The sequence below is a fragment of the Lissotriton vulgaris genome, chromosome 11 (genome assembly GCF_964263255.1).
Source record: "Lissotriton vulgaris chromosome 11, aLisVul1.2, whole genome shotgun sequence".
Lineage (NCBI taxonomy): Eukaryota > Metazoa > Chordata > Amphibia > Caudata > Salamandridae > Lissotriton > Lissotriton vulgaris.
In genome coordinates, this window is record NC_141699.1 from 128604669 (window position 1) to 128627065 (window position 22397).

The window sequence follows — 22397 nt, forward strand, 5'->3', positions numbered from 1 at the left end:
CGCAAATCTGAATGATCATGGTTATGGAGAGGAGTTGGCCTAATGGCTAAGGGCGGTCGACCTCGAATCTGGGGAATTGGGTTCGAGTCTCTGCAATGATGCTGAATATCCTGTGATTCTGGGCAAATCACGTAATCTTCCCATGCCTAGCAAAAATGAATGTGTCCTCATGTAATGCAACTTGTGCTATATAAAGCGCCCTGATACCCGATTCGGGTATCAGGGCGCTATATAAAACTCTGTAAAAAATTTTTTTTTTTAAATGGTGACTGAATGTGTTGAAGGCTTGTCATGCAGGGCAGGGTTGACTCGACAACAGTGTGAGAGCTTAAGGTCCTTTAATATCAAACAAAGCAAGGGAGAAATTAAAGTGCGGAAAGAATCCAAGCTGGACGTTTGAATCAGGGCATCCGTCTCTCTCAGGGATCGTGCTCCGCAGGGGATCGGCAGGACCAGAGCAACAAGAAAAAGCATAAAGAATGCACGTCTATTAGTGCACGATGTAAACCACCGCGATCGGGAAAGGAGTGAGGGGCTTAGCACCCGTCCGATACGACACAGGGTGTAGGGTAGGGGAACCGTTACCGTGGAGACAAAAGGGGACACACAGGAAATGTAAACAGTGCCCACGATTTGTTCCGAGGAGGGGGGAAGACCCTAGGTGAAGCCTCTCTTGCGTCCCGCGGACGCTCCTTCCACCCGCCTCCCTGTTCCCAGGAATCTTTCACGCACCTGTGAAAGCCACGTCCCTCCCAGAACGTAGCATGGCGAGTCGTGAAACCGGAGGCCTTCCGGATTTTCCTTGCGTAACTCGTCACCGGCCTTCGAGTCTTCTGGTTCGTCTTCGGCTCGGCTGGATTTCAGGACGCTCCTCTCCGACTCCTCCCGTCTGCTTCTGGTTGCTTCCTCCTTCCGGTACTCGAGGGGCTCTTCATTGGCTCTCTCCTCCTTATCTTCGTCTGACGCGGTGTTGTCCCACCGCCAGGGGGTGGGGCTAAGTGCTTCCTCTTCTCGGGATTTAAAGGGCCAGAAGAACTGTTTGTCCGTGATGCTGACGTTGGGGCCTGGAGGCTGCAAAGGAAAGAGCGTGGCGGCCCTGTGAGGTAGCGTCTCATGCCCTGAATTGGAATCCAAGGGTGCTGATTCCCTCCAAGGCTTTATGTGGACAAACAAAAAGAAAGAAATAAAAAAACAAGCACAATTTTTGTTATAATGGGGGCTGCTCATTGAATTGACTTCAGACAATTGTATGAATTTTAGTTGCGACATTGGATCTCCCGAAAGCTGTAGGATTAAAAGGGTGATCTCCATAATGGGCTGCCATGGAGGCTTTGTGATCTTTAAATCCTCTGCCTCTTCTTTGCGGTTTCCGCAAGGTTCCATTTTGTGTTTAGTGTGATGGAGATTTTGTAGGAAGCACACGTCCCACCTGGGAGGCTGGCGAAGATCACTCTGTTTTCACATGAGCCACTACATAAATATCTACTCACTTGGATTAAAGCCAATCAGGTGACCTGCTGCTAAAAGTCTTTCTAACCCAGTGCCAAGCCATTGACTCAGCCAGTGCCCACTAACAGTTCCTTTTTAGTGATCCAAAAAGCACACGGTGAGCCACATTTCCCGTCGCACGCCAATGAACAAAATACACCAACTTAAAATTGTTCACAGGCACTGCACGTTCCCTGCTGTTTGTTTCCAAGAACAGGGATAACACTGCTGAACTTTAACCATTCACAGCCGGAGTGAGAATGTGGGCTGTAACTCGAAAACATGCAACTGACCTGCGGTGCACATATTGTTCTAGGTTTCCATAACTGCAAAGGCTTGCTAAACAAGATACACTTTATTGTGCCTTTCCAGACTGGGCTATGTTTACCGGAGATTAAAAATTAGCAAAAGCTGACATGGAGAATAGACTGTACAAGATGAGGCGACTGGTGGAAGGCAGGCTCTATTGGGTAAAGGATGGGGAGAGAGCCATATGTAAAAATCTAAAAACCTCTGCCATGGGATGTGTGGCAGAAGATTGTGTTATGAACTCTGCTGGTGATCTGGGATAATCTTGTAGGAAAACAGAGTTGTTTTGATAGGCAACATAATCAACCTACTATATACCCTGTACCCTAAGCCTAAAATGGCGCAATTTGTTTGGGAGAGAGATACTCTCTGCCAGCGAAATAAATACACTTGGGTTAGGTCGAAACATAGTTCCTATAGAATCTCTCATTAACCCCTGGTAGTTAGTAGACAAGAAACATGCAATCCCCAGAGAAGTGTAAGCTAATTTTAAGCATTACCAATATTTCAAAAGTAAAGCACACTACCCAATAAAATCTCCAAACCAGTTAACCAATTGAAAAGCTAGAGAAAATGTTACAAGCAACAAAACACCAAAACTTCAAACTAGTTTAACGGGAACCAGAGATCTTGAATTCTACTGTTTTAAGGCAAAAAAAGCCTAGACAAAGTCAAATATTATGGAAAAACAGCAGTTTTCAGTGGAATGGGATCTGGTTGCAATTTTGGTCCGACTGCATTGGAGCATCAGTCCGATTCACAAAGCGAGTCGTCCTGGTCAAAGGCTTTACCTTCAGATTTAGTCTCCAGCTGCTGTGTAAGCTGCTTCTGGTAATCACTGCTGCCCTTAGCTCCCCAGGGCAGATTTCAGGGCACTGTGTCTCTCTCCAGCCGGTTCTCCTGCAGGGTCTAGTCCTCTTTAGTTAGGCAGTTCCTCTTGGAGTCAAGAGTCATTCCACTTAGTCTGTCCCTGAAGCAGGTAAACAGGAGGCCAAAAACGTGACCCTTGTAGAGCAGTTCCACTTCTTGGGTACCAGCAGGCCTAGGGTGCCATTATGCCCATGTGTGAGTCCTCTTTGTCCAGCAGGATTCAAGGTTCAGGATTCTTCCAAATGGGACTTCTTCAGATAGTCTTCCCAGGTCAGGATTGTTTTGAGGAGGTGGTGGAGGTGCCAGATTGATTGTGTGCACTATTCAGTAATTGGAGAAATTATGTCTTTGCCTTACAGTAACATTACCTAGGAACCCCTGTTTCAATATGCCGGTTGCCACCAAACAGACCTGTTTTCAGTTTCTTCGCCACTCCCTTCCTGGCAGGGTCAAAACTGTTCCCTCCTAGTGGGGCAGTAGCTGGACTGTATAGTGGTGCCCTGGGAACGAATAAGAAAATCCTTCTCTGGCATCTCCAAGTCCAAAGAAGTAGTGCTAAAGCTGACTTTGATCTGCCAACTTTTCCTGTTGACTGCCACTTAACTAATACCTGCTCAATGGTCAGCATTTAACACCATTGGTCTTTCCTGGGTTCAGAGGTAAGCTGTTGTCCTCTAAGCCATAGTGGTTGACTCTCCTAGCCAAGAATGCGTATTCCAGCTCTGAAGGTGTGATGAGCGGCAGAATTAGTTGTTACCCAGTTATGGCTCAGGTGGCCTCGAGTACATTTTTACTAAATTAGTTTTTTGCCTAAGTTATGAAAAATCTGATTTCACCATCAGTCTAATTCTAAAAACTAAGCAGGAAATAAATATGAAACATTTATCTAGCCCTTTCATAAGCGGAGTTGGAAAATAAAGATTTTTACCCCACCTAGGCCTAGTAGAGAAAAGTCTAGCCAGGACTACAGAGTGAAATAGCGTTTGGCCTTTATTTCACTGTGATTGCACACTATCCTCAATATGTAGGTTGTACTATTTTTATATATTAGCACCCTAAATATCTAGGATAACTGTACAGAAAAAGGCAAACTTGGTACACCCTTTGAAAAACTATCTCTCTGAGAAAGGTTAGATGTGGTAGTCCAGCAAATAAGATGGCCGAGCGAGGTTCTCAACATTAGTAACTTGGAGAACTTCAAATTGGTTTCCTTGAAAATGTTTCTGGTACCGTAAAATGTGTCGCTTCAGCTAAACTTCTTATTTTATCACAATGCATTGATCCGCTTTTATCCCGTGTGCATGGGAGTAGTTCATTCACAGGGCGGGATTTTAGTAGAATAAGGGCAAATAATCTCTCTAGTCATTGAGCTAAGCCCCTCGTAGTGCGCTTGAATTCAATGAAGACAGATGCTTTTAGAGTGGTCGAAGGATGATCTGAAATGTGCATTTCCACGGTGCATCTTTTCGTCTGCGACAGAGACCATGCTGGAACTTTCCTCTTTCCATTATCATCTGGTGTGGTGTGACCTTTCTGCCATTACTGATGGGCTGTGAACTTCTCCCGTTATCTGATAGCCTCACCTATGTTGACTCATGTAGAGCTGTTTGTTGTACTTATTAAAATGTTTGGTCTACATTGGCTGTTACGTTTTACGCGACGAATCGTCATCTTCGTTTCTTCATGGCCGGTTGCCAGTTTCAGTTTGTTGGAGTAATGAATGACTTGCATGAAAGATCCCTCACAAAGCAGCCTCCTCAACTGCTATCCAGAGCCTTGGGACTTCTCCCGCTCTTTGGACAGAAGTCAAGGGAAGGAGCATGTAGACAGTGTTGATTCCCTGCTCTCAGCAGCTTGTCTTTGGCAAGTCACTGTAATTCACATCTCTTGGTTAAATCAATAGTGCTCCAGTCTGCTGACTTCCTGTGGAGAATTGCTATGTAAGTAATGACGGGTCCCAATGCTTTACTATTAAAAAAAGAAAATACATGTGCACAGTGATGCTGTGCAGCTCAGTAGTACAGCTTTGAGTTAAAAGATAAAATAGACCCAGGCCTGGCTAGACATGAGCTAGAGTCTTTGCTCTTATTTATACCATACGGTTTCGGAAATGTACCCCAAAAAATGATGGGCCTGGGCTGAATGCGTTTGACATGTAAGTGCTCTTGTATGAAGATCTGTGACAAAGGGGGGAATGGGTTGTAAGTGTAACAAATCCTGGTTGCAAAGTTTGAACGTTGGAATTAAAGGTGGATTTAAAGTTTTAAAGTGGTAGCTAGGTGTAGACTTTAGAGTACAGAAGGTTGCGACAAAAAACAGGAAAGGTTTGAGGGCTGCGCTGTGAATCGGAGGGACTTTATCCATGCTCCAGACTGTATTGAAGCATTGATAAAGAGTGCCAAAAGCTGGTGGTTTGGTGTAAGTGATTGTAGTCTTGGCGTGTATTGACCGACATGGGCAAGTAGGAAGCAACGCACCGTTCATAAGTAAAAGCTAAATATAATTTGGGTTGTGGAAATAGGCTTAAACACTATAGGCAAATGCTAAATGTATAGCATATTGCTCAGAAGACTAAAAGAGATCGGACTAAGAAAATCGGCCTTACAGTGGATGGCGAGCTTTCTATCAGCTCGCTCTCAGATTGTCAACTTAGGCCCTTATCGTTCGGCTCCAACAGAATTGTCCAAGGGAGTTCCTCAGGGCTCATGTTTGAGCCTTACATTGTTTAACATCTATATTGCTCCCTTGGCCAATCTTCTGAGGACGCATGGGTTTATTCCCATATCCTATGCCGACGACATTCAGTTGCTCTTTTCATTCGACAAATGTACCTCTTCTGTGCAGTTGGCCCCTTCCTTATAGACACCAGAATGGTGGCCGATTGATCTAGGCCCCCATCCTGCTCCTAAGCTCACAGTTAAAAATGTGGGTATCCGTCTGGATCAAGCCCTCACCCTGAAAGAGCATGCTGCTCAGACAGCCGGTTCCTGTTTCCATACAATTGGCCTGCTCCGTCGAGTTTTCCCTTTGCTCCCTGACTCAACCTGGAAAACTTTAGTCCAGGCTCTTGTAGTAAATCGCCTGGACTACTTTAACAGCCTGCTGATCTCCGCCAATGATGCCTCGCTCAGCAGACCGCAGGTAGTACAGAATACGGCGGCACGATTGGTCCTCAATGCTCCTGGTCGGAACCCTTCTCGCCCTCTTCTTATGAAGCTGCATTGGCTCCCTATCCGCAAACGGGTCAGATTTCAAATCTGCTGCATTATTCATAAGTCTCTGTTTAACTTGGGCCCCTCCTACCCTCGGAAAAATTCATGCCATGTGTACCTTCCAGATCTCTTCGCTCGGGTGCCAAACATCTTCTTGTGGTGCCTCGAGTAAGAAAGGCTAGAGTAGGAGGAAGAGCCCTTTCCCATCTTGGCCCTCGATATTGGAATGAGCTCCCCATGTTTTTGAGACAATGCATTGATCACCTACAATTTAGGAAGCTGCTCAAGACCACTCTTTTCCGCGCCTGATTCTGCTGTAGTTGCAATACACCCTCACAGCCTGTTCTAAGCGCAGAGATACCCCTTCGGGGGTCGATTCAAGCGCTATATAAGTACATAAATAAATAAAATCTATCCTCAGTAATTGGCCGTAATGAAAAAAACAATATCAGATGTCTATACACTCAGTGGTGCTATTGTGCTAAGCACCACGCCACCTTTGGTGCAAATTGACTGCACTTTGGAAATAAAGTGTAGTCCTGATGTCCAAAAAGAGAAACACTCAAGCATGCACAGTCAAGTTAGCAAATGTTAGATCTCTTCTTTGTGAGGTTCTCTTGAAGCGATCAGATCCAGTCCACACAAGTCAAATACTTCTACCTTGTTTTTTACTTCAAAAGCAGATTCTTATACAGTATTGTCCAACAAACACCGCAACCGACACGTTTCATCTTCCTGGACTTTTTCAAGGCTGTGCACATGGAAACAAGTCCATACTATTGTTGTAGTCTCTCCTAGTTTGGTGTGTATTGTGTTTAGAATGAATCAGTCTGTCTAAAGTCTCTGAGTATTGGTTGTCCCAGTGATGGACGAGCCTAAGAACAATTCCCCGACTTGTATTGTCTTCGGTTATGGTTCATGGCGGAAACGGCAGCACCCTGATAAGCCTGTCGTTCTGCAGTTCCTGTAACCTTGACACGCTATATTGCACATTCTAGTCCTTTCGATCCCTGTATTAACTCTGAATTGCAAGTGCGAAAATTCTAATAAATAGCCTAGAGTGAATGAGCTACTCATTCATAGATCTGGAACACTTGAAGGGTCTGCAGTGGGTATGCAAATAATGTTGCAAGGCAGTGTTGGGCGCACTTTGTCTATTCAAGTTACCCTTACATGCTTATAGTTGGAAATTCCGCTTTTGAGAAAGCCACGAGAACTTTATTAAATAAAGGAACTATTGGTAAAAGAGTCTCCGGATGCCAGTGAAATTCTGAGACTGGGACAGAGTCTTGCTTGTGTTTACTGTTGCTCAGCCGCGAGCCCAATGGGCGTCACCAAGTCGCGAGTAGAAAAGTGGGACATGGGTGAAATTGGGCGTTTCTGGAGAAGCTGGTTAGAGATGCTTTTATAGACAAACTGTACCTCGGGGTGTTTATTCCATTACCATTGATGAAGAACTTTGCAGAGGATGACCCTCTGACAGATGCTGGAAATTCACACTTGTCGCTCCTCCTAAATGTACTTACCCTTTGGCGGATACAGAACACTGATGCACTTTTTTGGATCTGTGCATAGGTTTGTCAGGGTAACATTGGACATAACATCATTCAATTCATTGGTGGAGAATATATTAGACTTGGCTTTCTGAATGCATGAGAAATGCAGTTGTTTTTGTTATGGGTGAAAAGATTTAGGTCCCGCTGTGTACTTCCCAGCAAGACTATTTGACTGGACCTTTGGGTCTTTCTCCGCCACCAGTGGTTGATGTTGAATTTCGCTCTCTAGAGAACCGGCTTTGAGAAGACCCTTTACAAACGCGGCTGCAGTTTGATGTATCCTTTGCTGGCATCTGCAGTGCGGCCACCTGGGCAGATACATGCCCATTCATGTACATTGCATGCATAACAGTGCCTTTGATAAGACAGGGATCTGTCAGGAACAGTTTGCATGCAGATTGCGGAGATGCTCCTCCGTTCCGCGAGATTGACGCCATGCCCAATTCTACCCTCTAAATAATTGCCACGGACGAACACGATGCAAGTATGAACTGAGCTAATGCTATTCACATGGAGCTGAGTTGTCCTACTCCAAAGACATGAATCATTTCCATGTGCTTCCTTCCTGGTTTCTCAGCTGCCAAAGTCTTAGTCTGATCCCCTATGCCAGGTTTACCTTGGCACCAGCCTGGGATGAGGCAACATGTACCGCCTCCTCGAACGCTACATGAGCAGACGCACTTTCTGGTGCAGCGGCTCATCAAGTTAGGTTCCCATAGAGCTAGCCAAGTGTGTCACACCCAGAAAAGGGCCATACGAAACCAGAAAAATCTGCACTAGTAATTTCCTGGCATAAAGTACCATGGGTGAAATTGTGTCTGCTTCATTCCCGGGCTTTTGAACAGTGGCGTAACAAAACTTGAGGCCCCCCACAAACTGCATTGATGTTCCCTGCTGCCCCCCCACCCGGTAAGGAGCTCTTGGCAGGGGCCCGCCACCCATGCACGGTTTACTGTGTTGATTGGGCCTTCTGGAGCTCACCCACCCCGCGCCCCAACCCCATCCCCCGCATTGCGGGGACTGCGGATGCTATTGTTACACCAGTGATCGTGCATTTCCTACCAGCATAGGTTGTTGGAGCACTTTACATCACTCACACATACAGAGACAATTAATCATGTGTGTAAATGAGTGTATAGAAAATGTTACATAAGACAAAGGGGACTACAAGGTGTAGGATTCACATGTCATTCATACTGGTAGGTGTTTTTTAAGAGTGCTTGGTCTGGGGAAGCAGAAACTACTCATTCAGAACGTAACACCGTGATTAGGGTTCACCTTCATAATAACAATTATTTCTACCCAAACAAATCCTTTTTAGTTAAATTAGGATAGTCAAAGACTGGGGGGGGAAACATAACTTTCTAACCTGCACCATGCCCTTTGCATGCAGTGCTTTTATGCAGTTCATAGCTCACTGTATCAGATTGTGATTGTTAATTATGAGCTGTACATTAACAAAAGGATCTCTGTGACAAAAGCTGTAACCCATTGAGCTATGCACATAAAATAATATTCTGTAATATGCATAGTACACGCTCTTTGCAGCAGGCATAGTTACCATCTGCGCTACCTGAGATGAGCAAAAACTGCCACTAGACAAACTCGACTCTCAATCCAGCAGGCACATTAATCACCAGAGTTATATTGGCACATTTATTGTTACCTGGAAATTGTTGGATATACAAGGAACTCTGCAGTGCTTTTAAAACTGCTGCACTGCTACAAAAGCAGCCCCCACCCTTCCCGCCTCCCAGTACAGCCTGTCCGGCCTTGATGTAGATGTAGTGTTCGTTTCTGCAGCATGACGCTCTTTCACTAAGGGAATTTTTTGCATAGAGGGAATGTGATATGAGCACACCGGTAATACAAATATAACCTCAGAAACACTTATGCAGAGTTTAAACATTCTGTGCCCTTGCTACAATTCTGTTTTGCTGAACTTTGTACACTAAATGTCTTTTATCATGGGTCTAGACGTGCCAGCACACGGGTAAATTGGACGATCATATTCGCAGATGGCGCATCTGTCTTTATCGGACCACTGCAGTGGTCCTTAATGGATGCAACAATCTGCCTGTCGCGGTACAAAGGTTGGGAATAAAACGTACCTTTTTGTTCTATGCCCGCCCCTTGCTTCGTGTGAACGGTAAGTGAAGTCTGCATAATCAAGCCACCTGTCTGGTTGTGGCAACCCCGGGTCCCTAAATACAGCAGCCCCCTACCCCCACCATAGAGAAGAGAGAACAAGGCAGTTGACTGATATACGAGTATGTTCCATCTCGTTTCACTCTCGCCTGTGACCTGCAGCGTCAGCGGCAAGTGCACTGCAAAGATGGCAGTCCGCTGGAAAATGATGGTCCCACCGGCCACCGCACATGCACTTTATACAGCGCAAGTGCACATTACACAATACAGTTTTACCCATCCTGCCCCACCCTGAAGACCACGCAGCGGCGCGTGCAGCATTATTATTATTAATTAGCATTTGAAAGAGGGCGTGGCTACCCTACACCATGTGTAATATAGTGAACGTACTTGCAAGCGTGACTATGAAACTAGCTGATCCTAGACCCAGTTAGCGAGTAAGGGATTGTACTAAGCTGAGGTGGTCCCTGGAGCTCGGGCCTCCCATCCGCACCGCGGGTGGGGCGGGGCTTATGTTACACCAGTACCATTGCAGCCTGTTGCCTCTTCCATACAGAGCCAGCGGTACGACCAGAAATGCGGTGCATCTCTTTTACTTTGCTAATCGATGACACAGACTCTTATTTTATTTATTATTTATTTAAAGAGTTTTATATAGCGCTGGCTAGACCCGGAGGTATCAGAGCGCTTTACATGAGGTTCAACAAAATTACAAGATTACATCAGTTTCAATTTACAACAGTTGCTAGAAAAACAATTACAAGAGCATAGAGAACGAGATAAGTGGAGTGTAGAGGGGAAGGGGGTAAGGGTAAAGGGGTGGGGGGGGGGGGAGATACAGCAGAAAGACGAAGGAAGGTCTGCCCAAAGTCCGGCTGGGTAGGTGACGGTCGAGGGGGAGTCCCGAAACCCATCTCCTCTATAGCTATCAGGTAGCTCCACTGGGAGGAGTGTAACCCAAGATGACAGAAATGCTCAAGTTAAAATAAAGAGGTACGAGGGGCAGTGCCCACAAAAGCTTCTATAGCACCCAGGTGCCCAGGACCGGGCCCTGGCTGCCGAGCCTGGTGGGCTGTGCTGCTGTGCCACATCTGCAGGTAGGAGACTGGGGTATTAAAAGTTTTTTCAATATGTGCAGCAAGGTAGTTGCTAGTGTTTCATTTGAGCCAGTGGTTGCAGGCGTTGGGCACCAGCAGTCATTTGTGGGGACTTGGACTTATTTTTCATCATCAGACTTTGACCCAGAGAATGAAAGAGAGAGGGTAAAAGAAAGGGGAAGAAAAAGGTAGGAAAAAGCAACACAGGGAGGAACCTGGGATGGAAAAGAACCTGGAAGAGAGAGATAAGCAGACAGGGAGAGCAGTGTGTGGGAGAAAGAAGGCATAAGGTGGAATCATGACGAGGTATATGGCAACTTCAGCATTCGGCAGTGAGCTCCAAATAGAAACGCAGGGTCTCTGCACATATACATTTACTTATTTTACAAATTATGCGTTGTATTCCTTGCACCTATTGTGAGCTATCACTATGAAAACCTCCACAGTGGGCTTGTGACTTACACCAACCCACGCAGGGACATGGCGATAAGGCATGCATGTTGTGTCGCTGGGTTTGTCGTCATTGTGGCATTTGTATCAGTGCCTTCTGATTTCTTTGTGGTACTCTCTCTGTGGTGTTGAGGTCAGTATGTATGTGTATGTCCTTAGACAGGCACTTTAAAAAGTAATTGAACTCCGAAGCGACCAGTCCCATCTGTCCTGCCCGTTTCCTGCAGGTTCATGATATTTGGGCTCTACAAGGACCGCGCTTTAACCTTGCTTTTTCGGTGCTGTGTTATGTACATTGTTATGGTGTGCCTTGTGCAGTTTGGGTCAATTTGACACTTACTCTTTATCCTAGGGAGGAGTGTAACTCATGTAATTAACTGTAGCATGATTACATGGAATTACAGCAAAATTACGCAAGATTATGCGTAATTACACAAGGATCGTAACTCCGCATTTAGCGCTGTTCTCTTATGCAAAGTGCACCCTCACACCAAAAATGGACCCAAGGATGCATTTAATGCTTTGAAAATGTTGATAAATGTAACCCCACACGAACAGCAGCAGTCAGAAGCCACTATGATCTGTTCCTATGCTCTTGCAGTAGGCAGTTTTGCTCAAATTACTCCGAATTGTGCAAGCAGGCGTAATGTTTGGTAACTTCATGTCACAAGAGTAACATTAAATTACCAAAAAACAGAATGGCTCTCCTCACACTTCTGCCTGGGTTGTTGAACTATAGATTAAGAGAGTTTGTGTTTGACACGTCTAACGCACACTCCTACCATGAGAACACTTTACATGGTTAACCATGACAACCATGACGTAAACGTCTCATTGCTGTAACATTACACCAGTTGTCACCAGATGTCTGCAAGTGAACAACATGCTTGCAGGATTTACACCCGTGTGCTGAGAACCCTGTTGCTTGCTGTGGAGTAACATGAGCAGTCGGACCCAAACATAGTCTAGAATAGAGATAATATACTTACACAAGTGTGTATGTATGTGTATATATATTACCTACTGGCGATATTCAGTAGGTATATATAGTTAGGATTTTTTTCCTATGGGATTTTTGAAAATTCTATGTCGAATAACTTTGGCTTATGAGGACAGAATTGGCTGAAATTTTCAGGAAAATGGAACATTTTGTTTCTGAGCAGCCCCTGAAAATTTGGGGGGTTTTCGTCAAGGGGGGGCCGAGAAAAAAGGGGGGTCCCAAAACGTGTTTTTCCCATGCAATTTTCCATAGGGCGGTTGGCCTCACTTTTAGCCTGAACGGCTGAATGGATTTACACCAAACTTGGCAAAATTGTAGGGACTGGTAGCCCGATGTGCCTTTGCTATGTCTCAAGATATAGGCTCCAGTGGTTTTTACGAAAATTAACTTTGAAAAATATAAATTGGGCTACATTGGGCTATATATATGTTGGAGCCCAAATGTAGCCCAATGTAGCCCAATGTAGCCCAATGTAGCCCAAAGATGGCCACCAGAGACAAAAAACCAAATGTAGCCCAAATATCAGCCAGATGTAGCCCAACTATAGCCCAATGACAGATTGTCCCAGAGTGTTCTAAAGAACAACTAGAGTGCTAACAGTCCTACTTATTACAAAGGTATGGCACACCTGAAGCCATCTTGATTGGAATAAAGTGGTAACTCTTAAAACATTTAATTTAAAAAGGAACAAAATGAGGGGGTTCATTTTGCCATAGAAAGTATGATTAGCGAATATATGACGAAATCCCGCATACCATCAGTCCGCAAAAAAAATCCTGCATGTACTATTAGGCCGCAAATTAAAATAACGAAAACTTTTAGAACGAATATGCCTTTAGCATACACTAAACAACTAAACTACCCTAAACCCTAAAACACTACCCCCAGCATGACCCTACACTACACAAACAGTACAACACTACCCTAAACCCTAAAACACTACCCCCAGCATGACCCTACACTACACAAACACTACAACACTACCCTAAACCCTAAAACACTACCCCCAGCATGACCCTACACTACACAAACACTACAACACTACCCTAAACCCTAAAACACTACCCCCAGCATGACCCTACACTACACAAACACTACAACACTACCCTAAACCCTAAAACACTACCCCCAGCATGACCCTACACTACGCAAACACTACAACACTACCCAAAACCCTAAAACACTACACCCCAGCATGACCCTACACTACGCAAACACTACAACACTACCCTAAACCCTAAAACACTACCCCCAGCATGACCCTACACTACACAAACACTACAACACAACCCTAAACCCTAAAACACTACCCCCAGCATGACCCTACACTACGCAAACACTACAACACAACCCTAAACCCTAAAACACTACCCCCAGCATGACCCTACACTACGCAAACACTACAACACTAACCTAAATCCTAAAACACTACCCCCAGCATGACCCTACACTACGCAAACACTACAACACTACCCAAAACCCTACAACACTACACCCCAGCATGACCCTACACTACGCAAACACTACAACACTACCCTAAACCCTAAAACACTACCCCCAGCATGACCCTACACTACGCAAACACTACAACACTACCCAAAACCCTAAAACACTACACCCCAGCATGACCCTACACTACGCAAACACTACAACACTACCCTAAACCCTAAAACACTACCCCCAGCATGATCCTACACTACGCAAACACTACAACACTACCCTAAAACCTAAAACACTAACCCCAGCATGACCCTACACTACGCAAACACTACAACACTACCCTAAACCCTAAAACACTACCCCCAGCATGACCCTACACTACGCAAACACTACAACACTACCCTAAACCCTAAAACACTACCCTCAGCATGACCCTACACTACGCAAACACTACAACACTACCCAAAACCCTAAAACACTACCCCCCAGCATGACCCTACACTACGCAAACACTACAACACTACCCAAAACCCTAAAACACTACCCCCAGCATGACCCTACACTACGCAAACACTACAACACTACCCTAAATCCTAAAACACTACCCCCAGCATGACCCTACACTACGCAAACACTACAACACTACCCAAAACCCTAAAACACTACACCCCAGCATGACCCTACACTACGCAAACACTACAACACTACCCTAAACCCTAAAACACTACCCCCAGCATGACCCTACACTACGCAAACACTACAACACTACCCAAAACCCTAAAACACTACACCCCAGCATGACCCTACACTACGCAAACACTACAACACTACCCTAAACCCTAAAACACTACCCCCAGCATGACCCTACACTACGCAAACACTACAACACTACCCTAAACCCTAAAACACTACCCCCAGCATGACCCTACACTACGCAAACACTACAACACTACCCTAAACCCTAAAACACTACCCCCAGCATGACCCTACACTACGCAAACACTACAACACTACCCTAAACCCTAAAACACTACCCTCAGCATGACCCTACACTACGCAAACACTACAACACTACCCAAAACCCTAAAACACTACCCCCAGCATGACCCTACACTACGCAAACACTACAACACTACCCAAAACCCTAAAACACTACCCCCAGCATGACCCTACACTACGCAAACACTACAACACTACCCAAAACCCTAAAACACTACCCCCAGCATGACCCTACACTACGCAAACACTACAACACTACCCAAAACCCTAAAACACTACACCCCAGCATGACCCTACACTACGCAAACACTACAACACTACCCAAAACCCTAAAACACTACCCCCAGCATGACCCTACACTACGCAAACACTACAACACTACCCAAAACCCTAAAACACTACACCCAGCATGACCCTACACTACGCAAACACTACAACACTACCTTAAACCCTAAAATACTACACCCCAGCATGACCCTACACTACGCAAACACTACAACACTACCCAAAACCCTAAAACACTACCCCCAGCATGACCCTACACTACGCAAACACTACAACACTATCCTAAACCCTAAAACACTACGCCCAGCATGACCCTACACTACGCAAACACTACAATACTACCCTAAACCCTAAAACACTAGCCCCAGCATGACCCTACACTACGCAAACACTACAACACAACCCTAAACCCTAAAACACTACCCCCAGCATGACCCTACACTACGCAAACACTACAACACTACCCTGAACCCTAAAACACTACCCCCAGCATGACCCTACACTACGCAAACACTACAACACAACCCTAAACCCTAAAACACTACCCCCAGCATGACCCTACACTAAACAACCACCACAACTCTACACTACACTAACACAACACTACACTACACAACACTACACTACACTACACAATCACTAACCCACGAAAAAATTAACACAAACCCACTTACCTCTCTCGTCATCGTGGTTTTCACAACGCAAATGCATTTACCATACATGCCTTTAAAACGTAATTCTTTGTAAAGGCATGCGCGATAAATGCACATGCGTTTTGAAAAAATGCGGGATAATGGTATGCGAGCTCAATGACCTTGCGGGATAATGGTATGCGGACTGAAAGTCTGCGGGATAAAAAATGCGGGAAAATGGCTGCAAACCATGATTAGCAGCAGACTTCCCTGGTGAGCACTAGCTTTACTACAGTGATCTAATGAGCAACTAGAGTGCTAACATTCAGAATTTATGGCAAATGTGTGACACATCTGAATGCCTTCTTGATAGAACCAAAGTAAACAAGCATTGAAAATGCAATAGATCTCGCCCTCGTTTAAGTTAAAGCCATTCTGTTTGTAATGAGGTGGCTTTTTAGCTTTGCTTTTATTAGTGTTTTTAAAACTTTCATGTAAATAACATGCATATGTATGCATATATGTATATGTATGCATGCATTTATATTTATATAGATATGCAGATTACATATGTTTATATATGTATATTACCTACTGGCGATAGCCAGTGGGTATATATAGTTAGGATTTTTTCTCTATGGGATTTCTGAAAATTCTATGTCTAATAACTTTGGCGTTTGTGGACGGAATTGGCTGAAATTTTCAGGAAAATGGCACATTTTTTTTCTGAGCAGCCCCTAAAAATTTGGTGGGGTTTCGTCAAGGGGGGGCCGAGAACAAAGGGGGGTCCCAAAACGCGTTTTTCCCATTCATTTTTCCATAGGGCGGTTGGACTCACTTTTAGCTCGAACGGCTGAATAGATTTACATGAAACTTGGCAAAATTGTAGATATGGTTTGCCCGACGTGCCTTTGCTATGTCTCAATATATGTGCTCCAGTGGATTTTGAGAAATTAACGTTTAAAAAAATATGTATATCTGTGACAGCGCTCCGGTTAGCGCCCCGGTTCGCGTACCTGACGCGTAACGGAACTTCGCGAAGCGAATCTGATTGGCTCTCCGGTGTCTGTCAACATTCTAAACAAACCGGAACGGCCGCCATCTTGTCTCTCGGTACGATCGAGAGACAAGATGTGGTGAAAAACGAAGGGGGAAATGAAGGAAAGGGGGCAAGGTAGACCACTCCTGACCCCCTAGGATTGATGAGGGGGATATTAAAGTGCCCCGCGGGGCAAAAAATTTTGCGATTTTACGCCGTAGAGGCGCGTCCCGGTACGCGAACCGGGCAGCTCACCGGGCAGCTAACCGGGCAGCTAACCGGCAGCGTAGCTGTCAACATTGTAAACAGTCCGGAGCGGCCGCCATCTTGTCTCTCGGTAGGTTCGAGAGACAAGATGTGGTGAAAAAAGAAGGGGGAAATGAAGGAAAGGGGGCAAGGTAAACCCCTCCTGACCCCCTAGGATTTATGAGGGGGATATTAAAGTCCCCCGCGATTTTTCGCGGTAGAGGCGCTTCCCGGTACGCGAACCGGGCAGCTAACCGGCAGCGTAACGGGAGTCCGCCATCTTGTGTTTTTGGAGCGTCCGGTTCGCGTACCGGGTAGCGTCCCGGTAAGCATAACAAGGGGAAAACCAAGAGAAACAGTAAAAAAAAAATTAAGGGAATAGATTTCCAGCAAACTTGGCAAAATTGTAGGGACTGTTTGTTTGATGTGCCTTTGCAAGGCCTCAAGATATGTGCACGTGTGGATTTTGTCTAATTAAGGTTAAAAAAAATATATATATCTGTAAGCGTGCTCCGGCACGCTTACGTTACGGGTTTTGTTTGCGTTGCAGAACCGATACGTCACGGTTATGCGACGCGTCATGAGGCGTCTCACGTGGCTACGTGATACGTCACGTAATAAAGAATATATTTTACAGCTATAGATATTAGCTTTTAAAAAACCAATGAAATTCACTGAAAAAACCATAGGTTATAGACCATATATAGTTAGGAATTTGCATTTACAAAACCTTGAAAATTCACTGAAAAAACCATAGGTTAGAGACCATATATAGTTAGCTGGACATTTTATTGACAAAAAACCAATGAAATTCCATATATAGTTAGTTGCACTAACTATATATCGCGCACCCGCAATCCACTGCTGATGATGTCACATATTACATCATTCATGACATGGTCAGTGACATCACTGATGACATCACTGATGACATCTCAAATGACATCACTGATGACATCACTGATGACATCTCAAATGACATCAGTGATGACATCATGACACACCAATACCAGTTACTACATACGCACTCACTGATTCCTACGTCTACACACACATTCACTCATTCACCCATACAATCACTCATACATACAGTCACTCATTATTACACTATCATATGCACTCATACACCTATGCAGACACTCACACACTGCCACTCATCCATGGAGTTACTCACACACCTAGTCAGTCCTGTAAAGAATCAATCACACTTCCATTTCCTCATCTATACAGTTAAACACAGAACACCATACTTCAGTGACATCACTGATGACATCACTGATGACATCTCAAATGACATCACTGATGACATCTCAAATGACATCACTGATGACATCATGACACACCAATACCAGTTACTACATACGCACTCACTGATTCCTACGTCTACACACACATTCACTCATTCACCCATACAATCACTCATACATACAGTCACTCATTATTACAACACTATCATATGCACTCATACACCTAGTCAGTCCTGTGAAGAATCAATCACACTTCGATTTCCTCATCTATACAGTTAAACACAGAACACCATACTTTTCACACATATACTAACACATACTTACTCTCTTATACAATCACTGATACAAGTACACATTGATATGCACAGAGTCACACACCTCCCAGCCAGCCACACACACACTCAGTCTTCCATACATATACTCATTCTTCAATATGTAAAACATATTTAAACTTTACAAAAACACACAGACACTAGATGATGTCATCAGTGATGTCATTTGAGATGTCATCAGTGATGTCATCAGTGATGTCATTTGAGATGTCATCAGTGATGTCATCAGTGATGTCACTGACCATGTCATGAATGATGTAATATGTGACATCATCAGCAGTGGATTGCGGGTGCGCGATATATAGTTAGTGCAACTAACTATATATGGAATTTCATTGGTTTTTTGTCAATAAAATGTCCAGCTAACTATATATGGTCTCTAACCTATGGTTTTTTCAGTGAATATATATATATATATGTATATGTATATATGTATATATTTATTTGAGGGGGTTTAAACCCACCCAACACCCCACCTTTTTTAAATGTGTATATATATATATATATATATATATATATATATAATCACGAACTCCAGAAATCTCTTTGATCACTGCTGGCTGCAGTGACTTTTTATTATGCCAGGTGCGAAATACTCTCAGTCAGGATGACGCGTTTCGGCTAACCAGTAGCCTTGCTCACATGTATATATATGCACACCTACAAAGAGAGAGATTGATTGATTAGCATTAGCCGTGCATGGCAAGGAAACCAGTTATAATTACTTGAGATAACTGAAGTGCCTTACCTCTTAGTTGTTTTAATTGAATGTGAATGTTGTGGGGGTGCTGGGAGCAGTGTTTTCTCTCTGTGGTTTAGAGCTCTCCCACATTCCGATCCAGTTAGAGCTTCTCTTTTATGCTGAGAATTTATAGAAAATATTTGTAATTGGGACGCTAGTGTTCTTACATTCAACCACTTGGATCAGGACGGTAAGTTTTCTTGTCTTGTCAATGTCCAGTTTCAATGCCGCGCCTGGTTTGGACTTTCAGTGTCTTTGGTGAACCCTTGCACTCCTGTCCTAAAGTCCGTTTTCTCTTTTGTAGCTGCCTTTGAGATGAATGAAAGTTCTCGCTGGACGGAAGAAGAGATGGATACCGCAAAGAAAGGTAAGACAGCCTTTTTGTTATGCTCTTCTGCTCCGCTGGGAGATGGGAGGGCAATCTGTGACTTTTAATAAAGGATACTCCTTATGTTCTGTACTTGGAAAGGGTGCTCTGTAAAGGGCGCTCTGTAAAGGGTGCTCTGTAAAGGGCGCTCTGTAAAGGGCGCTCTGTAAAGGGTGCTCTGTAAAGGGTGCCCTGTAAAGGGCGCTCTGTAAAGGGCGCTCTGTAAGGGGCGCTCTGTAAGGGGCGCTCTGTAAGGGGCGCTCTGTAAAGGGTGCTCTGTAAAGGGCGCTCTGTAAAGGGCGCTCTGTAAAGGGCGCTCTGTAAAGGGCGCTCTTTAAAGGGCGCTCTGTAAAGGGTGCTCTGTAAAGGGTACTGTACGACTACCTTCTGCTCTCAAGGCGAGGAACTGTTTAGGTTTGACCCAGCTCCTTAACCCTTTCAAGGATGCTTAATGGTACATCTGATTTGCATTTGTTGAAATAACTTATTGGAAGATCACTTGCAATCTAGAGATGTGAGGGAAGCATTTAAAAGATGGACCAGGTTGGTGGGCCTGCTCGGTGATGCTCAGCACTGGAAGGGCAGTGGCGATGCTGCTCACGTTGAAAGGTGTCCGTCTTTGATGTAGCTCGACGGAGGGCCGGGAGCCACCTTTGTGTACTTGGTAGCTTGTAATAGAGCATATTTCTGTTCCAGGGTCTGTGTGTTTAGTTGGTCGGATTTACCTTTACAGGTGTTGCCACTTATGCAGGCAGGCTCAACAAACACGTTTATGCCATGCCAGCGTAAATGTTTGAGTTGAAATAAAACATTTTACTTTTTACAACGGTATTAATACATTTACACTCGGTAATTTATTTCCACAATGCAGAGGTCGCCTTCCGTGCCTTCCCCTTAGAACAGTCTAATGTGAGAAAATACTGCTTTCTGCCTCACTGTTCCACTTACAAGTACTTGTAACTGTACTCATAAACACTGCACATTAAAAACAGCATGACATAAACCACATGTGTGGGTCCGCAGAGAATTACGTCTTTTGTTGCTATTGTTGAGGAAAGTGCGACGCCCATCTGAAATGAATCTTGTCCCCACCGCACGGTCTGCAGTATTAATAAATAACATATTGCACGTCCGCAGAGGTGCATGAGTGTGTGAATGAGCATGGTCTGCTCACTATAAGGGCTTGCATTCAGGCTCTATTAAGATAGCAACGTCAAAAGTTCCTATGTTGACTCGCGTAGATAGCACAACCCTTCTCTACCCCGCCCCACCCTTTTCTATGCCCACCTACCCCCCTCTCCCCCCACCTCCCTAGCAAACAGTGGAGGTGTGTATAAAACAGCCTCTCCTATTGGAGTGTGTCTGTGTGGGGGAAACAATATCTCTTTCGGTACTTTCACTAGGGAATTTCTGGTCTTCAGTCCATCTGTGATTTAATTACAGTGGATTTGAAAGAATTAAGAATGCTGTGCCATCCTTTCATTTTACAGCGCTCTACTGCCACCTTCTGTTTTTAATTATATGGCATGTCGATGGATTTTAGATGAGGATGCCTTTTACTTTGAATACATCAACTCGAGCGACATGATGTGTTCTTCAGAAAGGAAAGCGCGAGTGCCTGGCAGATCTGGTGATGTTTCACTGGTGAGGCCTCTGGAGGTTTGACTGTGAAGTCCAAGTTTTTGATAGATAGTCATTCCAAATTCTGAGCACTGCACGTGTTGTCAGATGTGGGTATGAATCTGCAGAGCGAGGGGGTCATTTGCTTTGATGTTATAAAGAAATCTCGGTCCAGAGAACGAGTACCGGCTTCCAAAATATTAACTTAGTTGCTACACCACTTGTCGACACAGCGTACCCCCTGGAACACGAGCCTTTTCCAGTGCCTGCCACCTCATGACTTCTTGTTACAGAATTTCGGTGCTTCCTCCTGTCAGATCTTCCATTATTGAAGACTGTCGGTGCAAGATGTGTCTAGGGCAGAGGTCTTCAAACGCTATTGCTCTGAGCCCCCTACCCAAAATGTTTTCCAAAACTTTATGGAAAGACTTGAGGAGTGGGGGGAGCAGGGCTGAGCGCTGGGGGTGCGGTTTATGAGGTCATTTCAGGTGCCCTTTGTCATTGGTTCATCATAATCCATACTATATGTGAGACTTTTAAAAGAGCAAATACACAGAAACAGAAATAGATTTAAAAAAACGCTACTGCCATTAATCGGGGCCTTGTGAGCCCCTCACACTCCTGAGCCGCTGTGCAACTGCACCTTCTGCACAAATGGTATTTGCGGCTCCGAGTAGCAGGCTATCCCCCCTGTCTCTTTGAACACTTCCCCACCTAGCCTGGGCTTCACTCCAATCTTGAAACAGGCTCTCTGTTCCTTCCAGACGAAAAAGAGCTCTCACCGCCTGTGTGTTTCCCGCCTCGTTGCAGCACGGCTGCCTTCAGCACTAAAGCTCTCCCCCATGCCTTTGTTGTAAAGTAAGACAGCCATTATTGTGATGCAGTGGACTCTTCACACTCCTGGGCCCCAGTGTCACTGCACCTGCCTTACTAATGAGAGCTCCTGCCTTGCGTAGCGGGCAGTCTCCTCTGCCCCATGTTAAGCCCCCGCTCTCCTTTCAGCCGCCTCTTTGAGGCCTACGCCTCTGCCTCAAATTTCCTCTCTCCTGAGCTATTGGTTCGATGCCCAAAGCAACATGGCATAGCAAAGGTACACCAAACCCTAATACAAGCCAGTAAGGATAGTACAACAGCCATAACACCCCCTGCACCCCAAAGTCACTGCACCTACAGCACTCATTATATCTACTCCTCTGGCCATTCCACTGGGCCATCACTCCTATGTCTGAGGCCCAAAGCAGACTCTCTGCCCCTTTGTGTTAAAAAAAGGGTAATCTAGGCCCAAATGCCAACAAGGTAAATAGTTCGCCACCCTCTT

General features: G+C 44.9%; 1 protein-coding gene across 15 annotated transcripts in view; it reads left to right on the top strand.

Moving 5' to 3' along the window:
* The window catches only part of NCOR2 (nuclear receptor corepressor 2), a 1233371-nt gene that overhangs the window by 923644 nt on the left and 287330 nt on the right, over positions 1-22397 (top strand). For all 15 annotated transcript variants that reach the window (XM_086942885.1, XM_086942883.1, XM_086942892.1 and 12 more), the window contains one exon: positions 19397-19459. In XM_086942885.1, coding sequence (XP_086799011.1) covers positions 19397-19459 — 63 coding nt within the window. The remainder of the gene's footprint in view (positions 1-19396; positions 19460-22397) is intronic.